Genomic DNA, 26,050 nt, shown 5'->3' with positions numbered 1-26,050 from the left:
GGCCTCCATCCCCTCAGTACGACGAATTACGATCCATCTGCGGCATCTGCCGGCATCAAAAACTTTGAAAGAGTTTCTGCTATTCAATTATTAACACAACACCAACCTAACTCTTTCATGCGCCGAACGCACCTCAGTGTGCATGTCGCACATAAAGTGTGCCGGACCAGCGCTCTCCTAGACACACTGCGTAGAACACTACGGCATTGGACGGTTGTTGTGAATGTGTCTCGCTCTTTTCGTTGCGGAGATTTTTCCGGTAGTGACTAAGTTCGACGCGCTGCGGGGCCGACGGTGGCCTCCCGTCACTTTAAGGGCGCATAGGCCGTCACCGCTGTGGCATTCCAGGCTGGATACCATCTGTGGACTGCGGTTCCCTCTCTGCGCGTTAGCAGGATCACACGAGGAGTTCGACCCAGTCAGAGTCGGAGATAAGCTTGCTAGCGCGATAGGGCAGCCTGACGTGCTCCATCCTTCGTGAAGATTTGCATACGCGCGAGACGCCGAGCCGGCAGGGAGAGCGCCTAAGAACGCACAGGACTCTAGCACGCGATTTGTAGCGGTTGTGAGGGCAGAAGGGTTGGCAGCAGGGTATCGCCGGCGCGGAGTCTGACGAAGCCTCGTCAATGTTCGATGCGGGCGACGAAGATGAGTATATCGCCCTCGCACACAGCTCTGCCAGGCATCGTAGATGATGCAGTCCGCAGCATTCTCGTATTAGTGGCTCTGCTGCCACTGGCGTAAGCGCGCCTACCATGAGCTACGCATGCCATTGTGCGCCGCTCCTAGGTGCGCGCGCGGTAACTGTTGTCATCCGACACCGGCAAGTTGTAGTATTTCTTTTTCAGCTCCTGAGCCGCAGATCAACCGCGATGCAGAGACGGAAGCCCTCATACCTTCGACGGCGGGCGCACTGCTTGTAGTAGCAATGTCCTGTCGTACAATAACAGCAGGCACTTCAATTTAACTCGATGTCGATCAGCGTCCAATACTAGAACCCGTCAACAGGCGGTTCCAGAGCGTGCCATGTCTCTTCTGTATGAGAGGTCTGCCGCTATTGGTCAGAGGGCCCCGTGGCGGCTCTGGAGGAGGAGCGACAGCTGTAGGCTGTGTGCAGAGATTGTTGTCTGGGAATAACGCCAGCTTGACTTGCTGATATATGCCGAACAATGATTTGCAGGCAGAAAAGAGACAGTCGCTTCACCTGAGAAGAGAGGCCTTTGGTGATTCCCGTGTGAACCTGTACTTATCCTGGCGCCTAGTTTCAGGGCCCGTGACTGACACTGCATGCCACGAGGGCATACCGAGAAAGGCAGGCCGATAGTTACACGCCAGTCTCTGTAGCTAGATACTACGTATCTTCACATGCTTCAGTGGTTACCGCCAGGCTGCAACTTGCACCGCCGCCGCGTCCATATTCTGTTTTTTGCTTTTTCCATTTGCTAAGCCGTTGTGCAATTGTCCCGTTGGCCGGGATCCACCATCTATCCTTTCGTCGGATGTCCTATATCCTGGGCGATGGTGATGATAGCCGGCCCCGCAGTGTGCAGCGTCGGTGCCCCAGAACCCACAGTGTAGGTGTCCCGCAAGCCGCCGATGACATCGATACTGTTACCGTGAATACTTTTCGAACCCGGCGTCGCTAGAGCGCGCGTGCATCGGTTGCCGCGACTCGAATGGTGTTCGCGCGCCGCATAGGCTCGTGGAGAAAGGAGATGAGCATTCGTTGGAACATTTGGTGAAAATATTGTGCGCAGTTATGCAATATTTCGTGCAGGTGGAGCCTTGGTGACGATCGATGCAGTCTGTTACATGGAAGGGCAATTTGAAGCTTGCGGAGCTATTGGTACTCCTCTCCACATTTTAGAAGCGACCCCTCTCACTGCCAGAGCAGCACTACGGAGAAAGTCCAGAAACGCCTCGCTAATTTGATGCAGATTTGCCACGGGCTACGCGTATCATCGTTACGCTGAACAATCACAAGGAACCGCCGAGACGCCCTTTCGTTTTGGCACACAGGGGCACGAACGCTTGCTTGCTCATCCTCGAAAGTCACCTCGCGCCACAGGCAGGACTCGCAGTCTCCGACTTTGCCAGTCTACTAGTGTGGCTAGATCCTCTTCTTCGCATTTGCGCTTGCGGCATGTCACTTTAGTTTACGGAATCAATCGACATTTAGTGATACTTCGTGGGCTTAGTGCGCCAGAAGGACTTTCACCGTCCGCTGTCGCGTCTGGCACACTCGTGCGCCGTTTGGTATGGCGCGCGGACGACGATTTGTGTTTATGCTTGGCTTTCGCACCTGCCGCTTTTCCACGGTCTGCCTATGCGGTGACTCAAAACGTCAGACACAGAAAGTCCTTCGTCCGTAGGCTTAATGCCATGATTCGTGTCCCGTCGGCTAAGAGAGGAAACTCTGCACATTTCAGAGGTTGCCTCGAAACCGCGCACTGAAAAGCGCACCTTCTTCCGACACTTTCGCGGTGAAGCGTATGTCCTCAGTTCCAGCAAGGGCCGAACGAAACGCCAGGAGACGGAAAAAATATTCTCCGAATGGACTGCGCTAGCAGGGTGCAACGAGCCGGACGGCGGAACCATGGAAGCTCCCTTGCACTCTGCATCTGCGGAGGGCAGCGTGTCCCCCCTTGAAGCAGCTGCTTGCGTAGACGAGCAGGAAGCGAGGCCCGCCAGGTGCTACGCCTCGAGGGAGTACTGGCGGAGGAGATTCGAGAAGCCAGAGGGTTTTTTCGAGTGGTACGCAGGATGGAATGAGCTGCGATCCGTCCTTCTTGAGAGAGTGCTGCCGCTGGCTAGCCAGCAGCAGCGGTGCGTGCGAGACAGCCGCGAGACATGCGTAGGCGAGTCGCCTGTCCCAGTCCAACGCACTGCCGCAGCGCACTTTTGCCGTCCTCAGCCCTGTCGTCAGAGGGAGAGCGACTGCGGCGCTGATCCCGTTTCACACGGATGCGGGGTTCAGGAGCCGTCCAGGAGGTCAGAGGGCTCTTCCGCTGCGGCAACCCCCTGCCCAGAGACAGGCCCGAACCGCAGGCAGACAGAGGTCTCCATGACTATCGTGCCCGCCACAGAGCCGCGTGGCGGCGCTCATGCCCCACAGCGGAAGGGACACGATTTTTTATACTGGACGAAAGAGGCGCGCTGCGCCGGTCGAGCGCCGGATTCTGTGCAGCAGCGACGCCCCGCAGGGACAGGCGAGAACGTGGATTCGTCAGGCGCTGCGCCGCCGCCGCTGCTGGGGACTACAGGAACCGTCTGGCGGCCGGCCTTGACTGTGATGGTAAGAGGCCCTTCGTTAGTTAAGTTCAACTCTTCGAGCTCTTGGTGTGACACTCTCGTGCGGCTACTATTGTCCTTCTTCCGCGTTCGACAGCTGATGTCTTCCTCCGTCCTGGAGTCTGGTATGTCCACGGTTCGTCGGCCTGCGCAAGCGCGGGAGGCCCTCCAGGTTGGCTTCAGGACTCGGCTCTCGGTTTGCCTCCTGTCGAGTCTGTCCGCAGCTCGGATGTGGGACCTCGCGTCTCGGGCTGGACTTAGAAGCGCGCGGCGGCTTCCCATTCGTTCTCAACATTGACTTTTGCAGACGGCCTCTCGAACAGCTCCGTCGTTGTGCGGCATCCGCCTCGGTGGAGCCGCAAAACAGTTGCATGCGCCTGCACGGACGTCAACCTTCCAGCGTGCGTGCATTTTCTGGCGGGTTCTGTCTTCAATCGTCGTCTCGCGAGCGGATTCGTGCGGAAGGCAGCTCCTCGCGGTCAGCTGACGACTTGTCTCGCGAGCCCGTCGAGGTCACTGGAGGAGCTGCCGCGACAAACGAGACATCGCTTTCACTCTCGTATGGCTGCACCTTCGAAGGCGAAAGCCAGGCGAGAAGCCGGAAGGGCGGCGGTCAGCTGTGGTTAGAGGCAGACGCCCGTGCTTTGCCCCTCCGAACCGGCAGCGTAGACCTCGTCATTGACAAAGGTGAGAGCCGGGAGAACAGGACTTCCTAGGGGCGGCAGCGGGGACCGACGAGGTCGGAAATACGGTTCAGAACTGCGAAAAAAGCGGGGGGCTGGAGCCGGGGCTTCTCCCAGGCGCGCGGCCCGAGTGCACGGTTTGCGTACAGCCAAGGTGGGCGCGCAGCGGCAATGGTCTCAGGTCTTTGATTGGTGGACGCGATAGGCGGGAGGAGAAGTTGACTCCTCCCCTTTTTCTCTGTGCGCGTGCGGCCTCCAGGGCTTCTAGACGCCGTTTCGAGCCGAGCTCGAGCGGAGCGTCTCGACACTCCTGCCGCTCGGCGTCGCGTGCTACAAGTCCTTCAAGAAACTGGCCGTATCCTCGGCCCCACAGGGTGCCTTCTTCTCGTTACACATTCGTCTGCTACAACTCAGGCGCCGGACGCGGCGTCGCGAGCTCGCTGGGCCTCCAGCTCTCTGTCTTGTGCGCTCTGCACTCTGTACGGACTATCGCAGGCCGCTCCAGAGGACGCTTGCGAAGCGGCGGAAACGGGAGGCGAGGGAGGCGCGCGTAGCTTTCGCTCAACAGGCATGGACGCGAAGGGGGGTCAGGGGCTGGGAGGCCCGATGGGCGGTCGCGTCGAGTGTGGGAATAAAGCCCCGGACACTGCTGTTGAAGCCGGCAGCGGAGTGCAGACGGGAACGGAGGCCGCTAGCGTCGCCACTGCCCAGTGTCGCTGTGGGCACTACTGGGAAATCCTTCGCGAAGACCGCGTGGCGCTCAGTCCGACCGTCGCGGCGGCAAACATCCTGAACGTCGCTCGTGCAAATCAGCTCGAGAAAGAGACGAGATCATTTCGAGTCGGCAACAGCAGGAAAGGACCTGCGGCGGAAAGAGCACCCAGCGACACGACGGCCGGTCCCAAGGACCGGGAGGAAGCTGGACACGATGGCGACGAGCCGGGGCAAGGACCGGAAACGGCAATCCGTGTACGTCTGACGTGACATCTGTTTACGATTTCCGTCGCGAGAGAAGCAGTATAACCACACCACTCTTCCATCGCCGTCGTCCAAATGCCACTCCCGTCCCTCTGCAGAAACCGGAATTACGCGTAGGGAGCAGTGATGTGGGTCGCCGGAGGACAATCGAGCACGGCACATCCGTCTGGGCTTCGGTTCCACCTGAACTACTACACACTCCGGGATTTCGGCACCGCGTTTTCCGCGATCCGTGTTAGCTCTCTGCAAAATGTACCGAAACTATCTACGTCTTTCAGGCGTGTCTCCCTTTTTGTGTGTCTCTGTGCACTCTAGGACTGGTTAGCACTCCAAATGGCGCGAAAGTTCTTTCAGGTCGCCAAAGGTAAGTCTTCGCATCCGTCAAGATCCCTTCGGTCACACATACTGTCGCCGCAGCGTCTCTGCTGCGGCGTGGTCGTCCGAGCCCATTCTAGGAAGGACGAATGGGCTCGGCGTTTTGCTTGACCGTGATGCGATACTGTGCCATGCAAGGCAACTCGTGAAGGCACGTCTCCAGGGGATCAGCTGGTGCTGTGAGTCGGCGTCATGTCACGTGGGAAATGCATCTGTAGCCGACCAAATCATCAGGCTGAGCGCCTGACCCATGCCACGGAAATGGAATGCCAGCCGTGTGCGGTGTTGCCTTCCGCAGCGCGCATGGCGGCTTCAAGGCTGGCACGGAATGAAAACGCGTGGCTGCTAACAAGCAAAGACAGCTGTCACGACACTCTCGCATGCACGGCCCAGTCTGAGGAAAGCATGAGAGCTGCAACAAACAACTGGTGCAGGGAGGCACGGAGCGATCTTGACGGCGACGCGAGCGCACAAACCCAGGTACTGAGGGGCGAAGAGAGCCAGGAAACGAGCGTCTCTAACCAGAGCGCAGAGATGGAAGCCTGTGCACCGTCGAAGGTGGCTTGTCACGCCGGCGATGCCCAAAGCAAAACAAATGTGGCAGCCCGAATGGACGGCCTACACTCTACATTAGATCGAGGTAGAACTGAAGCACATGCACAGCGGGCTTGGGCTGCGACTGCCGAGGCGAGCAGCGGCTTCGTATCCCATGGAAGACGGCAAGATGCATGTCCGTTCTGCACCTGCGTCTTCGCTGTCACGCTGCGAAAGAGATGCATCGCCCCTATCACAGCACGCGATGTCCCCCCTGTGAGCGCTTGGCAGAAGCTCCCCAACAGGCGATGTGGGCGAAACCCACTGCACACTGTCTCTGTCTGACTAGCCATTGTCCCGCCACGTCACGTCCCCCCTGTCTACACTTTTGACCATTTGTGAAAGAGGATCTTTTGCGTTAAGCTCGCAACCTTGGCTGAGAGTGACAACCTTTCGAGACACCTTGTTTCCGACCGCCATAGCACTCCTCTCACTATGTGGTCAGCTGGAGCTGCGACATGAGTTCGGCCCACCTCTGTTCCGTATCATGGCGTGAGCGGAAAAGCTGATCACCGCAGCAGCGCCAGAACTACTGGAGGGGGAACCGGCGGAACACTCATCTGCAGTCTTCCGTAGCACGCCTATGCTGACGAGCGGTGAAGGAATAGCTGCCGCGTCACAGAGAACTCTACTTACATCATTTGACGCGACAGGTGGCGCCCTGGTGCCAGGGTCTGGCAATAGCTGCATGCACCGACAATGCTGCAACACCTATGAACGCAACCTTTTCGTAGGTAGGCTTTCGAAACTATCGGCAACGTGCTCACGCCGGCCGGAATGCCCTCCCTAGCATCTTTCACGAGCTAGCGACAGGGGGCCGCTGAGAGTAGCGCTGCGTTTTCCTTTCCTGTTTGTCGAGGACGCGCGCCCCCGTGCGGATTCGATGACTGCAAGGAACAACGCCATAGTGTCTAGCTGGCAGTGCCCGTAACCCGCCTGAAAGGCAGATACTATGTCATGGCGCTCGTGGGTCGATCAGCGGCGATGGTACTGTGCAACAGCGGCCTCACACTATCCTCTGAAGACGGCCAAGCATAGGACAACATTTTCGCTAAAGGTCGGACCTAGAAAAACCCCTTTGCGAGTCGGAGGGTTGTTGGGGGTTCTTAGCATGGAGCTTTCTAGAACAGTCTCGGGCGGGACGTGACGGTCGACCGTGTCGCTCTCCGCCAGTGCGTCGACAGAGTGGTTCTTTGTGCGAATGTGCCTTCGAAAGCACCCAGGAGCCTCCTGCTGGGCAAGGAATCTCCACGTGGCTGCGCGCCACAGAGGTCGCGGTGTGTCAAAACGTGTCTGATACCGGCGGAGCGCCTCTGTTGCCAGGTCCGTTTTTCATCAGAACGAAAAGTAACGTGTTTAGTTATGCCGATTTGCTGGTAGAACCTCCGTGCGAGGTGGCAGGCCTTCAGCACGTTGGGCGACGCGCCCGAGGCAACAGCTCGCCTGAAGAGAAGCGGGTCAACGGACTGTAGCCCTCAACAGTGTGGCGTTGCAACACGGTTGGCACTAGACAGCAAATGAAGGCGTCAACCCGCACGCAGAACGAATGGTTGCTCCCAGTCCGTTTTCACGCAAAGGTGTTTCTTTTGCTCGCTCGACGCGTTCTCTCGTAAGTGCGAAGCCCTACGTGCCACGACGGTGGCAGGGTCTAGCTGGCTCCATGCTGGGGCGACTGGCGATTGCTGAAGGTGTGGGATGTACATCGGTGATTACAAATATTTTCTCTTACAGCGTGGGGGGGTTGTTTCTGTCTGAATGGCCGTGTGACTTGTGCACCGTAGCAGCAAGTGCCCGCCTCAGTCCTCCCGCATGTTCCCTCGCTCGCCACGCTGCAAAAAGGTCAGGCATGCCGGCAAGAGGAGAGCGCGACCGCGTCTGCGAGGACTCTAGCAGGCCCGTATCAGTCACCACCAACAAGATCGCGGAGGCTGTATGGGCAGCCAGAGCCGAGAAAAACTGTGCTGCGTCCCACCCTTTGTGTCCCAGGTGAATCTGTTGCATAATCTCCGTCGGTAAACGGAATCTGCACAATACCTTAGGTCTCCGCTACTGTTCGTGCCTCAGTCCGCGCTCCCAGCCATGTGCTCGCCGTCGATTGCGCGTCGCATCAATCGGCTTGGCGAGGCACGAAGGCGCTCCCTTAGTTTTCCTTATTTCACTTGGACTTTCCTTTGTTAGACTGTTTCGGGAGTGAGTCTCGTCATTTCCCCTTGTAGCTTTTTTTTCGTCGCAGTACGTTCAATTTTTGCGGAGCTTGGTCACACATGAGTCAGGCGACGCGGGCTCTCCCCTTCACAGTTTGCTCCCTCGCCTTTCGATTTTTGTTGACGTTCTGAGCAGAGAGCGGAAACCTGTGTTTTTGTTCTGTGTGAGTCTGAATACATCTCGTGAGCTCTGTTTTGCGGTGTCGCTGTTTCTGTGCCGTCTCATTCGAGGGATGCTCCTGCTGGCTGGATGAAGCATGCAGAGGACTTCACTGGAACTGTCTTCTGCCCCGAAGTCAACTGGAACCGTGAAGTCGTTCTGGGACTTACCGGAGCTTCGCCTCCGGCGCAACCTATCATCCCTACTTTCTAGGCGGGCTGCATCTGGTAGAAAAGCCTTTCTCTACACTACACGCCAAACAGGCTGCGGCAGTCGTGCAGAATGGCCGTCTCCTCCGCATTGCGAAGCTAGGTTACCGGTTCGCGGTAGCAGCGACAGTCGATCGGGAGGCATTTGCTGTGAGCTGCGTGCCACGAGGCATCGGAGAACACGTGTCGCTTAGGTGCGACGGGGCGGTTTCTGTGTCTTGTCAGTTTGAGTCTGGGCGCTCCTTGGACCTCGAAAAGAAAGAGGCTTCTGCACAAGCTCTTGTGAAGGCGCTGCGGCAAGTCTGATTTGTTTCCATATTTCAGAAGAGTCGCGGCCTTTTCCTCGCTCGCTGTGGATTTGGTCTGGAGCACAGTACGTGTCCGACTCTCCCTCAGCCGTTTCTGGGCATCTCTTGTCTTCGCCGCCACGCTTCTAAACCATGGCTTACGGACAGAAAAAGAAGCGGCGCCAAGCCGAGGAGATTCCGGAGCAGACGTCGTCGATGTGGTATCTGCTTTGTATCTGCGTCATTGCAGCGGCGGGCATATCTGTAGGGGCGATGATTCTGAGCACCTGGCGGAATGCAGCACCCATTCAGTATCGATACGTGTTCCGCAGCAAGGAGAAAACGCTGTCCGTCAGTGAGACATCTTACGGGCTCTACAACATCGTGTATGATGGCGGTAGTGCGTACATCACGTGGACGCAGCGCGTGGCTGACGTCACGACGAGAGGAAAAGTGGCTATTCAAATCGGTCAGCAGTCTACGCAGTCGAACGCGCAGTTCCAGGCGTGGGCGACCCAGTGTCCGCCTCAGTGTCAGGACGCCATCAGCACGCGAATGTCCTGCTACAAGCGAATTAGCACCATTTCCACGATTCTGTTGGGCGCGCTGTCCGTGGGCGGAGCCCTCGGGCTGATTGGAGTCGGGTGGTTTTTTATTTTTGGGAAACTTGCGTACCTCCAAATGGGCTGTTGGTTCTTAGCTGGAGCTGTGTGCTACGGTTGTCTGGGGTACTGGATTTGGGAGACGGACACCTGTTGGCGAATGATTATTGCGGGGCAGCAGATCCCCTACCCTGCAGTCGGCTTGCCGTGGTACCTCACGCTTATTAGCAGCGGGTTGTACGTCGTCGCTGGCATAGGGGCCTTCTTCGCAGAGACGATTGACTCTTACAACGAGAAGAAGCTGAAGCAACAGGCGCAGATGCGGCTCATGATGGAGGCGGGTGACGCATTCGACAACTTCATGCCGCCGGGGATGGCTCCAGGCATGGGCGCACCAGGCATGATGGGGGGTCCGAGACCCCCGGGCATGATGATGGGCCCGGGCATGGCCATGATGGGGGCACCGGGTATACGGGGGCCTAGAGGCCCCGGGCCAATGATGGGCGCTGGCATGGGAATGATGCCTGGCATGGGGGCAGGAATGATGGGGGCTCCGGGCATGCCGATGGCGGCTGGGTTCGGTCCACGTCCAAGCATGGGCGCCCGACCAAGCTTCGGGCCACGCGCGAGTTTTGGAGGCCCCAGATTTAGGTGAAGGTAGAATCCGGGATGATGGAGACCCTGCGGTCTCGGTGTGATGAATCCCTACGGCGTGGGATCGATATGCAGATGCATACGTGCAGGGAAGAGAGCTGCGTGTAGACGCTCGAGAGACACTGAGCGTTCAAGTTGCTTGGTCGAGGAAGATGCAGTCATGATCGATAGCTTTCATGCACTGGCAGGAGGAACGGTTCGCTTCGAGAGTGAGCCGCCGCGCACCAGTTCTCGCCAACAACACATAAGGAAAGGCGTTTTCGCGACGAACGACGTTTCGTCTCCAAGCCTGACCACAAAACCCGAGGGATCCACAGTTTTGTTTGCCGAGCATGCTCCGAGCCGTGAATCCTGTTGCAAACAGGTCGTATAAAAGACATCTGCACGGGACTTTCAAAGAGAGCCCCCTGCCTCCTGTACTCGCGATGTGTCGCACAACAATTTCAGTTCTTCGTCCCTCTTCTTTTTCTATTTCCACTTTATAGTCTTCCGCTTGTATCTTGTTTTGCATGAGCACTGGTTGCGATGCAGTCATGTCGCCCTTGGCAAGGGGATGTCCCAGTCGTCTTTCTCTTTAGAAACGAAGTGAGACGCTACTTTTTTGCTTTTACATTAATATCCGTGGCTTTTCTCGCGTTGCCTCGGCGCGCGTCCAGTTTGGAGTCGAGGGAAGCGATTGTAGAAGAGAACACGCAGGAAACACCAGTTTCTTCGTTTGGTGCCTCATGCAACGTAGTTCGCACGCGGAGGAACCTGTCAAAGGAGGGGAATGTACACCTAAGTTTCAAAATATCCACGCTTCCAAATCCTCCACGTTTCCACGTTCTCAATATTGAGGCAACGTGAGCTGAAGATTCTGTTTGTTCGCCGATGCATCTGGAAGCATTAACAGACATAAGGTTTAGGGGGGCTGTCTCTCATGCGAGCTGCCTGTGACAGCCTCTGGTCTAGATTTGTATACAAGCTGTACGAATATCATGACATTCACTTTGGTAGTCGCCTTCTTGATGTTAGTCTGTACGGAATACACGGATCGGATTCTTGTTAGCTCCTCTTCTTCGGACGGTAGTGGCAGCAGCTGAACTGCTCGTAGACGAGGCGGGGACGTGCGGCAGGGCGCATATAGAACTACGAAGGATGGTGCTCAATCTCAAGGCAGGGTGTGTTGTTGTAAATTCTTAGCTGGTTGCTGTCTCAGAAAGTCCCTTAAAAGCTTTTTTTCTCTGTTTTCGCCTCGTAACGCATTTGCAGGCCGCGCTGTGTCTCATAAAACGTCCAGGTACCTGGAAGTCTAGCAACACGCGACAACGATGTAGAAACTATTCTGTGTCCAAGGGGACCACTGCATGGCAGAAATCGTGGAGCCATTGACGACGGATACTACAGACAATACAACTCTCCTGTCTTTAGGACCATATTTAGCACCTCGGTTACTCGGTGAATACATAACCGGAGGTATCTAGATACTATAATGTCTTTGCTTATTCGATTGGAGCCGTACAGTTCTGAATCGCGTGACATGTGTACAGAAACAATAGCCCGGCATAATTTGATACCAACAATGCGTAACCAGTCTCCTCTTAGAATCAGAACGCCTGCAGCCCGAAGCTGCCTCCATCTGACTGTATCCCGCAGAACGGTAGTCCCATCAGAGTTGTTGTCATCGCCTCACCATGTACACAATCGTGGTCTGCATCACGCTCTCCGCAACTATTGGATGTGCGTGACCATCTGCGGTGCTCCAGCGGCTGCCTCACGTCGACGTTTCCTCTGACAGGCAACACAGGGAGTCTCGTGGCTCTTTTGTCGGGTGGTTTGTGGATCACAGCGCGCAGCACCTGAGGACACATCGAAATCACCGACAGTGGCGGTCCTGGACGGCGAAACACAGTGGCGGTCCTGGACGGCAAGACGGCCGAGTACTGTTTTGGTCTGCAGCCTGCGCTGGGTCCGGGATGCCCGTTACTCCCTCGTAACGAATCTACGACAGTGACACGCAAATGGTAGTTTTCGCGTCAAACGACTCACAAACAATCGGTCGATGCAGCTGTTGAGCCTCTCGACGGCCCGCGTCATACACGCAGATGTGATTCTGATGTGGTCGCCAAAGTATAGTGCCTCCCCTCCCAGATCATGTATAGTCGCTCAGAAAATGGGTCATGGATCAGCACACAGACGCATCCACCACGAGGATGTTCTTGCTGCTGGAGTTTTATCAGCTCTGCTGTGTCTCGCCGAAGGCGTGGGGCCGCGGAGCAGGCCGCCGCCCTCCGCGCGGCGCATGCAACGGGGCCAGAAGCGATGCCGCACACAACCAACCCTCCGGGCAGGGCAGCTCAAGGCTCCGCATGTGGCTAGTTGGACGGCGAGGAACGCCGGAACACGAGAAATCCGCAAAAACGTGCACACCAGAGCGCGGCATAAACGTCCACTTTGCGGCGTCCAGCCTTGTGTGGGACTCTAGCGTCGTGGGGCCGAGCGGGTTTTGAGACTCCGCACGCTTCTGCACGCTTTCATCACGACATGTTGCCCTTGCTCGCGCATAACTGGGCAGCAAGCAACTCAGTAGTGGCACGACAGACACACGCAAATCCATCCACTTCCGCCAGTGTGTATTCCGTCTTTCCTCTTGCTCAGCCGTTTTTTGCGCCTGCCGAGGACGACAAGGTCGTCTTGCGCTTCTGTCGCCCGTGCCCAGGTCGAGGTCCTGTGTCTCCGTGCCTGCGTGCCTCCGGGTTGTCTGTTGTCCTTCCTCAACCAGGAGGGGTGAGGTTGTCAGCTACTGGCATCATATTCGATTTTCTCGCCCACAGAGGCGAGGATAAGAGCATATTCGAATCCGCGCGGCTTATCGCGAGTAGCCGTACAGCAAACTGCGGCTTCCAGGCAGTGACTCGTTCACAGGCGCCGCATTCGGACATCAGTTGCATTCCGTGGCAGCGTTGCAGCTTTGTCGGACGACGCTCCGCTGCGCACGCGCAGCTCACGGAGTTCCGCGGCCCAGCCCAACGCTGTCAGTCCAACTGGGGTCTTGGTTGGACAATGTATCCTCCACTAAGTACTAGCTTGATGGTGTTAAATCCAGAGGCAACTGATTGGATTATCGGAGGTCTTGCAGTACTAGGAATTAGTAGTATTTTAAGTTCTATTAACCCCGAAGCCGTGCTTCGGCCGCCTGCACCAGCCTCTTATTTCGGTCGCCACTCTGTGAGGGGCTTGGGGGATGTAGCGGCCTGCAGAGATTCTCTTCATCTCTCTCCAAACCATCCCGCCACGGGGTGATGCCTCCTTTCGCTTGGGTCCTGAGGCTCTGTGTGTTGCCACGTGCGTGTGGAACCTCGCCTTCTCCCTCGTTCCCTCAAAACGCTCACGCAGGCCGGCTTCCTCCCGTCCCGCGTAGAGGAGCACTGCAAGCGCGTGAGGATGTAAAGTTTTTCGAGACCGGTGTGCATCTGGATAAGACGAACGCTCGACTGCGCCTTAATGGCAAGGCGCACCGAGTCTCCTGCAGACTCCTTCTGGTTTGATCGGAGGGCAGCGCGAGTAGGAAAGAGGGCGAGCGCGAGCTGGGGGGCCGAGGCCGCGCCCCAGCAGGAGTCAAGAGGCTGGTCTGGCGGTAGCAGGAGGGTGGTAGGGGCGAAGACGAGACGCGCCTGCGAGTGGCGGTTGGGATACCTGGCAAGTTAAACAGCGAGCCGGCCCTAGAGGCTCGGGGTGGTGCCCAGGCGGAAGACAACTGGCTCCCTGACGTCGCTGGCTCTCCTCTTTTCGACTAAGGGACGCCACCATGGGAGGACTTGCGGACAGAGAACGGGGCGAGGGCGACGATCAGACAGACGGAGATTCTGCTCGGCCTGTTGCTCCTTCGCTGGGATTCCAGGGCGGCGCACTCGGCGTCTCCGCCGGTGGAGATAAGGTCCCTTCGGCGCCTTCGCGGCGCCCCAGCAGCCCCCAAGGGCCGTGTGCGTCTCCGTCGCTCTACCAGTCCGCTCCATCCTTCTTTCCTGCCTCTTCTTTTCCGGAATCTGCCGCTGACGACCCGTTTGACTCTGCCTCCCCTTCATGTGGCTCCCCGCAGGCCAGTCTGCGGTCCCCCTTCTCCTCGACAGCTCCTGGGTCGCGCACATCTCGCCCGATTTCGTCTCAGGCGTCGACTGTTGCGTTACCTCACTGCTTGTCGCCCTCATCGTCCCCGCAGAAGCCCCCCGAGGGAGCCCGGGGTGGCGCAGTCCCTGGCTTTCTCGTCGAGGCGACGGGCTACAGATATTTGCTCGGGGGCATTCTGGTTTACCACGACGAGTGTGAGACAGTTCCTCGCCAGCCTAAGCATGGGTAAGTCAAGCCTTCACCGCAACGCACAAAGGCTTCAACCTCGAAGGCTCCTCAGGAACTGGCAGGTGGATGCAGGCACTCCTCTCTGTGGTGAGCCTTGTTAAGTACGCGTCTGGCTAGGGGCCTGCTGATTTTTGGGTTGATCGGGGCCCGCTATGCAGAATCGCATGCATCTCCGCAGGTCGCCCGCACGGAACCCTAAATCCTACAGTGATGGAAAGCGTTGTATGGTGCAGCTGCGCGCTTACCGACTTCGTCTTTTTTTGTGTCCCCCAGCTCTGCGCCTGAAGTTGTCACCCCGCCCCTGCCGGCCGCGGCCCGGCATGTCTCCCAGCGTGGCGTGCCATTCCATGCGCGTTCGTCTCCTCCGGCGCAGCTCACGTGCCACGAAAGCAGCGCGGGTTCAGTTCCTTCAGCAGGAGCTGGCGCCCGTCTCGCGACGAGCGAGAAACAGGACGAATGCCCTCCGTCGCGGTTGAGGGGCGCAGGATGGGGGCGGCCAGGTGGCGGCTGCTGCTGCTGCCGCGGCTGTCTCTGGGGGGCGTCAAGGAACGGCTCCCGTTCGGCAGGGCGTCACCCCGCGGCACTTGACCTCTCTTTGCCGGCTTCGGGCTCGCCATGGCCACGCGTGGCTGGGATCGGAGACGCGTCGCCGTCCCCTGAACGGGCCGCAGTCTCTCCGCACGCTGGTGGGGCGATTGCCCCGGTCAAGGCTCCCGATAGGGAGACTGCTGGTGCACCACGAGGCGACGGAGGAGACGCTCTGGAACCCTCGGGTACTCTGTCTAGCGTCGTCGATGAGGGTCGAGAGCACGATCTACCGAGACGCCCCAGCGGTCCGGACGCCCCTGAGGCGGACCCGCCAGCCATCGCGACGGATGGACTGCCCCTTCACGGTTCACCTGGCTTTCACTTCTCCCGGAAGAGGGCGAGATCGCCCTCCTCCTGCCTCTGCTGTGCCAACGCAGCACTCTTCGCCTCCCGCTACGGACGGCAGGCGCCCTCTGTCCCTTGGGGCCTGGCGGCGGCGCTGTCGCGGACCGGGGCCATGGGCTCCAGTGCAGACTCGAAACGTTCGCACAGGGCTGCTGAGCCCGCCCCGCCCAAAGCACGGAGCGCGAGGCCAGGATGGAGCTGCTGCGTCTGCTGCTACGCCGGCAGCGCCACACGCGACTACCTAAACGTTCTGCCTGCGTACGCGCGGCCGCAGACCCTGGACGAGCTTCCGCTGAGTCTGCCCCGGCACGCAGAACCGTGGCGAGCGTCTCACGTCCTCCAGCTGGACTACGCGTGCGCTGGCAGGGTTCACACCAGCGCACCGCTGACAGGGGTGCCTACACCTCCAGAGACGAGAAGCAGGGACGTGGTGAGTGCAACCGAAAAGCCTACCATCTCGTGCTCGTCAGAGCCGCCGCGCCGGCCGTCTCGCCTCCACAGCTCACGCAGAGGAGATGAGCGGGGGGGGGGGGGGTGGGAGGGGGCAGGGGCGGGAGAAGGGGTGCGGCACATCAGAGACAGGCCCTCTGTCTGGGAACAGGACACGCCTTCTTCGGTCTTTGGGATCCCGTATCGGGCGCGCTGCTGCATGTCTGAGCTGCTCGGGAGGCAGGGTAAGGTGGTGAGTGAATACATTCGAGAACCTAGGCCGGCCGCTATACCAGCTGCTATCTTAGAGGTTTCACTGCTGCACGGGGGAGGCGTCCGGGAACACTCGACCACTGGGGCATGCCGCATCGTGCGGAGAAGGGGAGCAGAGCTAATCCGCGCTCGCCCGCTTGCAGTGAGGCCGCAGGCGCCACGTGTGGATGTGTGAGTAGTGTCGATTGATGGGCCTGCAGGCGTCAGCTGGGGTGCTTGCTTGGTTGCGTGTCGCAGGTGACAGTGCCGCCGGATGCCCTCGTGTTTGATTCGCGGTTCGAGAGCGGTAAGAAACTTGCTGCCAGGCTGCGGCCGCGCAGCGTGCCGAGCGCCGGGCGCAAGGCACCTGCTGTCTCGTTGGCGAGGGATGCTCAACGACGAGCTGTGCACCGTGACGCGCTTGCCACTCGTCATCTTGTCTCGCCGGCTGGGGCCTGAGTCTCCGCCGCCCATGCCCAGCCGACCGGCCTTTTTGGATGTTTCCTTGGCTCGCTTCTGGCCCGTTACGCTTCCGGGCCTGCACTGCAGCGGACACTTGAGCGCCGAGTGTGTCCGCTATCGGGCTCCGCTGGTGCGTTGCATGCCTGAGGCTCCGATTTTCCTGCTTGCTATTTGGGTCCCTTAGCCGAGAGGTAGATTACCCTTCTCCGGGCGCAGTCCGCGTCTCTCTCCCTTCACACCGTCCCGCGCGCTGCTAGTTCCCTGGGCTGCGGCGCTGTTCGCGCGCCATGCACGCGCACTCCCTCCGAATAGCTCCTTGGCGTCGCATCGGCCGGACGCTCTCCAGTTGTCTTTTCATGTCGCGCTGCTCGCGCAGGGAACCTGAAGCTCGCCGTGCAGAACGCACATCAGAAGGCGGAGTACCTGCTGCTGCTCAGACCGGATGCGAACGCAGGAGCTGTGAAGACCTCTTGGTTTTTCTTCTCGGTCTCGATGCAGGCGCACCACAACGCCGCCCTCCCCTTCACAGCCACGTGCGTGCGGTCGAGGGGCGGGCGCGGCGCCCCAGCGCTGATAGAAATTCTAATCCATCGCACCTAATTAGTATATGCCATGTCACGTAGGAGGGCGAAGAGAGGACCCAGGGCGACACGATGGTCCGTCGCGCACGTGCTGCACGGGTTTGCAACTTTTAGGCTGAACACGCTGAAGTCTGAGAAGTCTTTTTGCTGACGTGGAGTGTGACCCGGCGTCGACTGTACGCAGGCGCGAGGCTGCATCTGCAGTTTTAAGCAGAGAGGCGTTCGTGGCTATTGCGCCTTGCTGCAGGGCGCACCGTGCGGTATGTGCATGCCCACGGGTCGCTGAATCGCTGTATGTGGCGCTGCATGTCGCTTGATTCTGGCGCAGCTTTAAAATCGCGAACCTCGTCAAGTCGGACTCGCTCTTCGCGCACGGGATGCGTCCGCTGACGTTCTCCGTCGCCGAGCAGCGAGACAACGGCGCAGCGGTCTGGAGGCGGCTAGGGGAGAACGTAAAGTACTATCGCAACTGGTACCTGAAAGGCACCGACATCGCTGGGGCCGGAATCCGCTCGTCGCTCTCGGCGGCGGTTCCCTTTGCGTCTTATCTCCAGTGTGCGGGGGCACCGCCTGCGCTGACTGCGTCTACGGGACGACGTGGAAGCCCGTCGCCTGGCTCCCTCGCTCCTGGCGTCGGCGCGGGCCTTCTCCAGCGTTCGGGCTCGGTCGGAGTCGGAGTCGCTCCGTCGACTCCGACTCCGGAAGCAGGAGGCCCCGGAGCAGGCCGAGGCCCATCCGAGACAGGAGCAGCCACTCACGGCGGTGCGGGCACCAGATTCAGCACGCTGGAGTTCACGTTCACCTTCAAACGCCCAAACGACACGGTGTACTTCGCCTCGGGTTGTCTGTACACCTACTCGCATCTCCTCGACGTCCTTCAGTGCATCCAAAGCCAGCCGGCCGCGGCGCGGGTACGCCGCCACTGCGCACATCGGTTGCACGCCGGTCTGCTTCGCGGGTTCCGCCTCCTGACGCGTCTTCAGCCTCTCAACCACCGTGTCTCGCCGAGGTGCCTGCTTGTCAACGGCGTGGGGATTCCTCGTGTGTGCTCAGTTGTGCGTTCAGGACGCGCTCTGCACGACGCCGGGCGGTCTCACGTGCCCCGTTCTCTGCATCACGAATCCCCTTCCAGATTCCCTCTCGGGATCGAGTATTCGCTTCTCGCCTCCGGCGCCGTCCCTTGGGCGGCGGCGCGACGGTCGGCTGAGTCCCTCTCGACTTTGGCGCGCTGCTTCAGAGTGCGGGCCGGGACGCTCTGGTGCGCAGACGAGTGCAGCTGCCACGCGACAGCGCCCGCCGGGGCGTCAGCGGTGGCGCGCGCTCGACGGAGACCCTCGGTCGCTTTGCTTCGATGGCCGCAAACAGGGCTTGGACTATCACGTCGCGGCTTCGCTGCTTCATCGGGGGTGCTCCCCGCGGGCGCGGCGGTCGCGTGCGTCGTTGTCTGTGCGCGCGGAAGACCCCGTTGAAGCGGCGCCGCGCAGAGGCACAGCGGATGGAGTTGAGCAGGCCAACACGTGCCCATTCCTACACCTGCAGGCACACGGAGATGTAGACGGCAGCGAGCCCCGGCTCGCTCTCGCTACGCCTGCGCCGGACAGCCGTCGGTCGCTCTTGGACGCGCTGTCTCCTTCGCCGCCCGCAGACTACCCATGGGAGCGCGCGCGCGAGGCGCCGCTTTCGCCTCGCTCCGCTCTGTCCTCTCCTCTCGGGCGCCCCCTGAAACTCAGTGAAAGATGCTCTCTCTGTTCTCTGCGGTTCGACGCCGCCCCATCGGAGGCGGGCTGCGCTGGCCAAGCGTCTCGAAGGGGAGGCGACAGGAGAGCCGGGGCGACGGGGGAGCCTGGAGCCCAACTGCAGTGGGAAAGGCCCAGTCCGACGGGTCTCGGGTCGCGAGCAACGGAGAGGGATGCGAGCGAGCCGGAGGCGAATTGGAGCCCGTCAGCCTCGGAGGCGCGCGGGTGTGGATGCGCGGGCGGGACGGCGCTAGAGCGTGAATCCACAGCCGAGGACGCAGAAGAGGCAGAGGCCGCGGGAGGGGATCAGGAGGCACCGACCGGGGGTATTTGTCTTGGGTACCGAGAAAACGAGCCGGAGCCCAGGCAGGGCCAAGCGAGCGAAAAGCGCCTGGCGGCAGAAGCGCCAGACACGAGAGTCCCGCAACGCTTGCGTGCCGCACACACACCGCGGAAGGAAGCCAACCCGGAGGCGGGCATCTCGGCACTACCGGGCGAGCAAGGCAGGTGTCACTCTCCTTTTTCATCGTTTGCTTCTCCTGGACGCGCAGCGAGCTTTTCGTGTTCAGCGGCGCTCAGCCCGACGCGGGCCTCCTGCATGCGCTCATCGTCCTCCTCCCCCCGGGGCAGTCCAGCGGGGGTGCCTCAGGCTTCGTCCCTTTCCACGACCCGCGAGCCAGCGGGTGCGGGGTCCCTTCGGGCCTCACTGTCGTCGCCCCCCGCCTGCGCTGTGCGTCTCTGGTCTCCACGCGCGGAGTGCGCGAGCGTTGTCTGCGGCTCTCGCGAGCGCCCAGCCACCGAATCGCGGGCTCCGCCTCCGCCTTCCCTTCCTTCTTCGCGCTCACGGTTGGCCTCGTGCCTGCCGTGTGCGTCTCTTCGGGGTCGCGCCTCGTCTTTGTGTTCGTCCGCTCCCGCGTCGTATCGTCTCCGGTCCTCCGCTCCTGTCTCATCGTCGTTTCTTCCCTCTTCGCCATCCTCGACCCGCGTGCATCCGTCTCCTCCGGCGCCCGCCGCACGCGCGCAGGCAGCTGCCGAGGCTTCGTCTCCGCGGCCTCGCCGCGCGCCGCTCCCCCGCGAGGTGCCCCTGTGCGCGTCGTGCCGGCGGCCGCTGGTGGCGCCGTGGTGCCGACCGGTCCTCTTCGTCTCCGCCCGCGTGCATCCGGGCGAGAGCGGCGCGAGCTGGGTGCTGCAGGGCTTGTTGTCGTTTCTGCTGGGGCCGGAGCCGCGAGCCGCGGCGCTCCGCGAGCACTTTCGAGTCTTTGTCGTCCCCATGCTGAACCCCGACGGCGTAGTCGCCGGCAACAGCCGCTGCGCGCTGAGCGGCCAGGACCTGAACCGCGTGTGGCGGGAGCCGGACGCGCGGACGCATCCTGCGATCTTCTGCGCGAAGGCGCTGCTTCACCAGGCGCAGCTCGACAGTCGCGCACTCCTCTTCCTAGACCTGCACTCGCACTCGACCAAGCTCGACGTCTTCATGTCAGTGCGCACCAGCTGCACGCCGCGACCCCCGGTTCGGGCGACGCATAGTCACGAAACACGCGGACACGCGCCGCGCTCTCGCGCGTCTCCCGTCACTTTCCATTCTGAGTTGCCTTCAGGTGAACTCGACGCGCCCCAGGCTGCCGGCCGACTCACGACAAAGCGAACGCAAGCGAGAGGGGGCCGCTCCGTGGCCTCTCCGTTGAGCCTCGAGGAGTCTTCTCGCCGCTTTTTTTCTCGTTCTTCGCAGGTACTGCAACGCGGAGGAGCAGCCCGTGGAGCCTTCGGCGGGCGCCCCAGGGCGTCTGACAAGCGGCCTCTTGCCTGCGCTCCTCGAAAGCCGCTGTCCGTGGTTCTGTCGGTCAGGTGCGTCGCGCGAGGGGTCGGTGCTTCGGTCGCGACACACGCGCAGCGGGCATTCAGCCTCCGTTGCCTGAGTGACGCACCATGCGCTTCACAAGTAATTCACGTCAGTAGAAGGATGAAACACGAGTTGTGCCCTGGGTGGACGCCCTACACAGCTGCATCTTCGCGTGCCTGCGAGCTGAGGGTCGCGCCTTGCCTGCCGCGCCTCTTCGTAGTGTAGCGACCTCCGGCGCATCTTGTTCACACGCGTGAGTACTAGCGACAGTAGACGCCGGAGGCCTGAGTCACCTGCGTTACAAACTCGTGTCCCTGTGGAAAGAGGCTTGGTCGCACATCCACCCATATCTGCTGATATGCGGGGGCATATCACTTTCGCATCGGGGTGCTCGCCTCCGGATCTGAGGAGGCCTTCGCGTACCAGGCGCCACCGTCAACACGAACTCATACACAGTCACGCGCTGGTGTGTGTGCCTCGCGTCTCTCCACAGAGTCTTCGTTCCGGATGGAGAGGTCGAAAGAGGGCGCGGGGCGAGTGGTTTGCGGGCGGGAGCTTGGCATCGTGTGTAGCTACACCTTGGAGGCGTCAGTCTTCGGCCCCGCACTTTCAACTACATGGCCTCTGGCTCCGAACTCGCCTGCGTCAGGCGATTGCTGGTCGGCGAGCGACGGCTTTTCTTCTGTGAGGCCTGGACTCTCTCGCGAGCAGATTTCTCGCAATGCTTTCGCTGCGTTTCCCTCGTCCTCGGCGTCGGCCGCAGGGGCGGCGGGCGTGCCGTCAACGGCCGCGGAGTCTCTCAGGCCCAGGGGGCAGTCGACATCCCCGCCGTCATCTCAACCTCTTTCCGCAGTTCCCGGGTCTTCAGAGACTCTCCAGGCCTCGTCCGCTGAGCTCTCCGGTGCTGAGGGACGTCTCGGCACAGCGGCCTTCTCCGCTGCCTTGACGGACCCGGCGGGCGTTGGGCCTTGTCCCTCAGTCAGCCGGGCGTCTCGCGGGAGGCGAAGCGCCTCAGATGAAGCGGCGGCTGGCGCAGCCGCTGGAGCGCCTTCCGTGTCCTCGTCTCCGGCGTCGGCGTCGACCGCATCCTCGGCGGGCGCGTCGCGTCTGGACCCCGGATCCCGCGAGAAGCGGGCGAGCAGTGGAGGCCCGAAGGCCGCGCGGCGCCGACGAGCTGGTCGAGGGGCGTCGCTGCTGCCGCCAGCCACACTAAGCGAGAGTGACGCTTCGCCGACGCAAGAGCGGAAACCCCGTCCCACCGGCGCGGCGAGCGGCGAGGGCGGTGCAGGACCGCGGCCGCCGCGTAGAACCCGCGGAAGAGAGGAAGGGAAGAGAGTCAGGCGGAGGAGCGCGGCGTCGAGCGCTGGCGGCGGCCTCGATGTTCCATCCGCCGGTACCGAATCCAGGGGCGAGCAGCGGCTAGCCTCCGAGTCGGACTGCGAGGGACGAGATGGCCGGCGAAACGCGCCTGCGGCAGCTGGACTGTCTCCAGGGATAGTGGAGGAACCTGAAGAGTCGGCGGCGGGACAGCGGGCCCCTTGTTTCTCCGGGCGGCGGCGCGACGCCCATAGTGCCGCGAGAGCGGGTGTCGCGCGCGGGCCTCAGGTGGCTCATTTCGTTGCGACAGTCGCGCGACGAGAACGAACTCCCAAATCCCCTTCTCGAGAGGCGCCCGGCGCCGCGTCGCGCTCGAGGGCCCCTGCGGGCGACAGAATCGCGGCGCGAGACAGAACGAATGAGAGCATGGACCGCGGCCTCGGCGCCGGAGCCGACCTCGGGGCAAGGCAGCCGCCACCCGCATCCAGTGGCGGAGCTTCCTGGTTCACAGCAGCAGGCTGTGCCCCCGCTGTTTCTAGCGTACATACGCCTGGCAGCGAACTGCCTGGAGGAGGAAGCGGAGGCGTCAGTGGGTCGCCAGCAGGTGTGTCTGGCGTGGGAAGTCGCGCCGCAACGCGCCATTTTGAGCCAAACGATCTGCAGCTGACGGGCTACCTGTTGGGCCTGTCGCTGTACGACTGTTTCACTGTGATTGAGCAGGAGGCACCGCAGCTGCTTCTGCCTCCGCCGCCTCAGGAGGCGCGAGGGGCCGCGGTCGACGCCGCGACGCAGACGTCCCTTGTCTCCTCCGACGAGGCCACGGAAGGCGGAAAGACGTCGAGGGAACGCGAGGCGCAGAGGCGGAAGAAGCTCGTGCGAGCACCGGGCACGTCTGCCGGTGGCGAGCAAGAGGCGGCAGCCCAGCTGGCGGGCGGGTCAGGTGAAGACGCTGAACATGATCTAAACCGCGAGCAGCCGCAGGCGGAAGGAGCGTGCGTAAAAGCGTTGCATGCCCAGAGAGAAGGCCGCACGAGCGCGGACCTGGAAAGCGAAGCTCCGCGGCCTGCGGATGCCGAGGCTCAGGAGGCGCCTGAACAGGCGGAAGCCGGGGCCTCTCAAGACAAGATAAAGGAATGCCCAGAGTCTGAGAGGACAGCGATGTCGCTGGCTGCCCTTTCATTCGATGCAGACAAAGGCGGTGGCTCGGGATCCGTCTCCTCCACTCGGGGCGACGACGACACCGGCGTGATCGGCGGAACTCTCAAACCGGCGCGCACGCGTTCACTGAATCCGTGGCGAGCTGCGCCTGAGCGTGTGGAAAAGCTCGCGTCCTTCGCCAGCCAACCGACTGCGCAGCCCTTTTCTTCTCCTGCCCCCTCGTCCCTTCCTTCGGCGCCTGCGCCTGTCTCGTCCGCCATCCTCTCGGCTCTGCGCTTCCTCCATGATCAACCGCTGGGGGGGGTGCCGGTCTCCGCCGCGACCGACGGCTTGTTCGCGGCGTCTCCTAGGCCGCTGTCTGCCCCGCAGGACGCCTACCTCACAGGCGGAGGCGTGTCGCGGCATCCAAGCACGTTTGCTCGCTCAGACTCGCGTTTACTTGTTTCTGGCTGCAGCGGAAAGCGCCGCGAAGGCATGCGGGCTGGCGGCAAAAGAAGCTGCGAAGCGCGAGGGGCGCCGGGGCCCCAGAGCTGGCAGCCGGAGGGCGACGCGACGCAGGACTGTTTGCCTGTGTCGCGGTCGGTAAAGCGAAGACCGGCATCCTCCGGCGTCGCGGCGAGTGTCCCCAAGGTCGCACGAAAGAGGCACGAAGCTTCACAACCGGCCGCAGCGGGGCGCGCCGCCGCTGGCGCCGCTGGGGCCCCGCTCGGCTACATGGAGGCGGGCGGAGCCTCGACAGAGGCTTCCATGCCTTGTTCTGCGCAGCGAAGCGGCCGTCGAATTTCGTCTGCTAACCGAGGAGGCGAAATGCAGAAAGCCCGCAAACGCAACGGCGCGCTTCGCTCCTCGTTGCACGCGTTGGATAGCTTGACAGCGGCCGTCGCGAGTCTCTTCTCTCCAAGCGGGTATGGGAGCGCGGGGGCCTTGCCAGAGACCGCTTCGGCGGCGGCGAGCGCCTCCTTCTATGCTCAAGCCTCCGCGAGTACGCAGACCCACAGCGCCGGCACTCTCTCCTGTGCGGTGAAGCATTTGGACAGACAACAGCCTGAGGCTGGTTCATGGGGGCGGGCTGAGGACATCCAAGGCCTCCCGCAGGAACGCCACGCGCTGGTGCCCTCGAAGAGGCAAGCGACCGGGACGAAGGAGGCGCTGCTAGCCAGCCGCCACCGGATGGGACATACGGCTGTCTCGCCGCATCTGCGTCTCCTTCTCGAGCAGTCGTCGCAGGCTCCCGCAGCCCTTTGTCGAGAAGACGGCAGCCATGGCGATGCAGCGCCTGTACGCGGCACGCGAGTCGAGGCAGCGAGTTGCCCTGGCGAGGGCGAAGCCGTGGTCGCATATCGCTCGGCGTCGCGCAGCGTGGAGGATGGGGTGCCGCCAGACGAGACATCGCCCGGAGCGCGATTCAGGTTTCCGTCGAGCAGCTCTGTGCCAGGAGTCCATAGAGGGAGACGCGTCAGTTTGGGGGACGGCGCCTTCGAGTTTTGGCAGCCTGCACCCTCCAACGCCGCCTTCTCTGCCTTCTCAGACAGCGGCGCTGATGCCTCTCCAGGCCTGGCGGGACGCGCCGGGGGTTTTGGCGGAGACGGGTCTGGTCGGGCCTCCTCCACCCGGCACACAGGGAGCGTGTCTCCCGTGGTCTCCGCAGGCTGCGTCTCTGCGTCGCCGTCGCTCTCCATCTTCCGCTCTTCCGGATCCTTCTCCGCGTTGTCCCCTGCGTCGCTGATTCGCTCGCCACCTGCTGCGGGCGGTCGCACGCGAGGCACCAAAGGGAAGCACGTGAGGGGAGACCGCGCTGCAGCAGGGAGAGGCGAAGAGCTCTCTTGGCCTCCTGTCGGCACTACACTCGCTTTCTCATCGAACAGTAGGTGCTCCAGCACCGTGGAGCCTAGCCAGCAAAAACGCGGAAAATGCCATCAGACTATGCGCTCCAGAGAGAGCTCGTCTCTCTCCCTCTCGGGATCGCCCCTCGCCCGACGGCCCTCTAGCCAACGGTCCCCTCCGACCGCAGTCGGAGGGGACACTTTGGGGCTCCAGGCCGGAAGGACTCCAAGATGGTCAGAGTCACCCGCGACGCAAAACAGCGTGGCTCGCGAGTACGGAGCACGGGATGCAGGCGACTGTGTTGGGCTTCCGTTCGTCGCACTGCGGCGCGACGGGAGTGGAAAGCAAGTGACGGACGACGCAGGACTGTTTTTCGCTACTGGGAAGGGGATCTTCGAAGCGCCGAAGCCACCCTGCGTTCTGGCGAAGGCCGTTTCGGCTCCTTCCAGCTTCAGTGCGGGCCTGAAACAGAAGGAGGAAGCTGCCGCAAGCGGCCACAAAACGCGGGACGAAGCGCCCCTGGACTACCACGCTTGGATGACCAAGTCGGCGTCCGTTGGTAGAGATCAGAAATTCGGCAGAGGGCGACGATGCGTGGGCTTGACGCGGGAGCTGGCGAAGAAAGGAGAAGCGGGCAGGCGGAGGCCCCCGGTGGCTCGAAGCGCGCCAGCAGACCACGTGAAAGAAGTAAAACGGCGGACGCCTTCTTCCGCTTCCGCAAGTCTCGCTGCGCACTCAGAAAGGTGCACACGAGAGCAAAGGAATCAGGTTCATCCAGAAGAGACAAGTCGAGGACATTCCGATCCGTGTCCCAGAGCATCACTCTTCTCTGTCGCTGACTGACGACGAGGGACGGGAAGGCGACCTCGCCGTGCCAAGGCTGAACGCGAAGTTGAAAAACGCAGTCTGCAGCGGGCGGTAGCACCGCGGGAGTCACACTGCGACGGTGAGAGCAAGCGGAGATCTGAGAAGGCAGAGGAAAGGCGAAAAGAGAATAATGACACAGGAGAAACAGAAGGGAAGGGGGAACTAGAGATAGGGACGCGGAGGAAGCCAGAAGCGCTGGACGAAGACGGGGAGGAAATAGAGAAGGAAGGCGCGGGGGGAAGACGAAAAGAAGCGCGGGAGGACTAAAGAAAGCGCGGA

The 26,050-nt window shown here is 61.3% G+C and overlaps 3 protein-coding genes across 3 annotated transcripts; all 3 read left to right on the top strand.

The window, feature by feature from the left end:
- Positions 1-2,596: 2,596 nt before the first annotated feature.
- Positions 2,597-4,958, top strand: BESB_048840 (uncharacterized protein; the record flags this gene model as incomplete). Its single annotated transcript, XM_029363335.1, has 3 exons — positions 2,597-3,295; positions 3,516-3,978; positions 4,234-4,958. The coding sequence occupies 3 exons, from the start codon at positions 2,597-2,599 to the stop codon at positions 4,956-4,958; spliced, it is 1,887 nt and encodes a 628-aa protein (XP_029220701.1).
- Positions 4,959-8,934: 3,976 nt separating this feature from the next.
- On the top strand, positions 8,935-10,038 carry BESB_048830 (uncharacterized protein; the record flags this gene model as incomplete). Its single annotated transcript, XM_029363334.1, has 1 exon — positions 8,935-10,038. One exon carries the CDS (start codon positions 8,935-8,937, stop codon positions 10,036-10,038), a length of 1,104 nt encoding a protein of 367 aa, XP_029220700.1.
- A 3,786-nt stretch (positions 10,039-13,824) lies between these two features.
- On the top strand, positions 13,825-25,747 carry BESB_048820 (uncharacterized protein; the record flags this gene model as incomplete). The annotated part of the gene is made up of 8 exons (XM_029363333.1): positions 13,825-14,369; positions 14,646-15,987; positions 16,245-16,293; positions 16,825-16,981; positions 17,358-17,940; positions 18,095-20,241; positions 20,495-20,610; positions 21,099-25,747. 8 exons carry the CDS (start codon positions 13,825-13,827, stop codon positions 25,745-25,747), a joined length of 9,588 nt encoding a protein of 3,195 aa, XP_029220699.1.
- Between the last annotated feature and the right edge of the window lie 303 nt (positions 25,748-26,050).

This window comes from Besnoitia besnoiti, chromosome III, assembly GCF_002563875.1.
Source record: "Besnoitia besnoiti strain Bb-Ger1 chromosome III, whole genome shotgun sequence".
NCBI classification, from domain to species: domain Eukaryota; phylum Apicomplexa; class Conoidasida; order Eucoccidiorida; family Sarcocystidae; genus Besnoitia; species Besnoitia besnoiti.
This window is presented reverse-complemented; position numbering and strand designations above follow the sequence as displayed.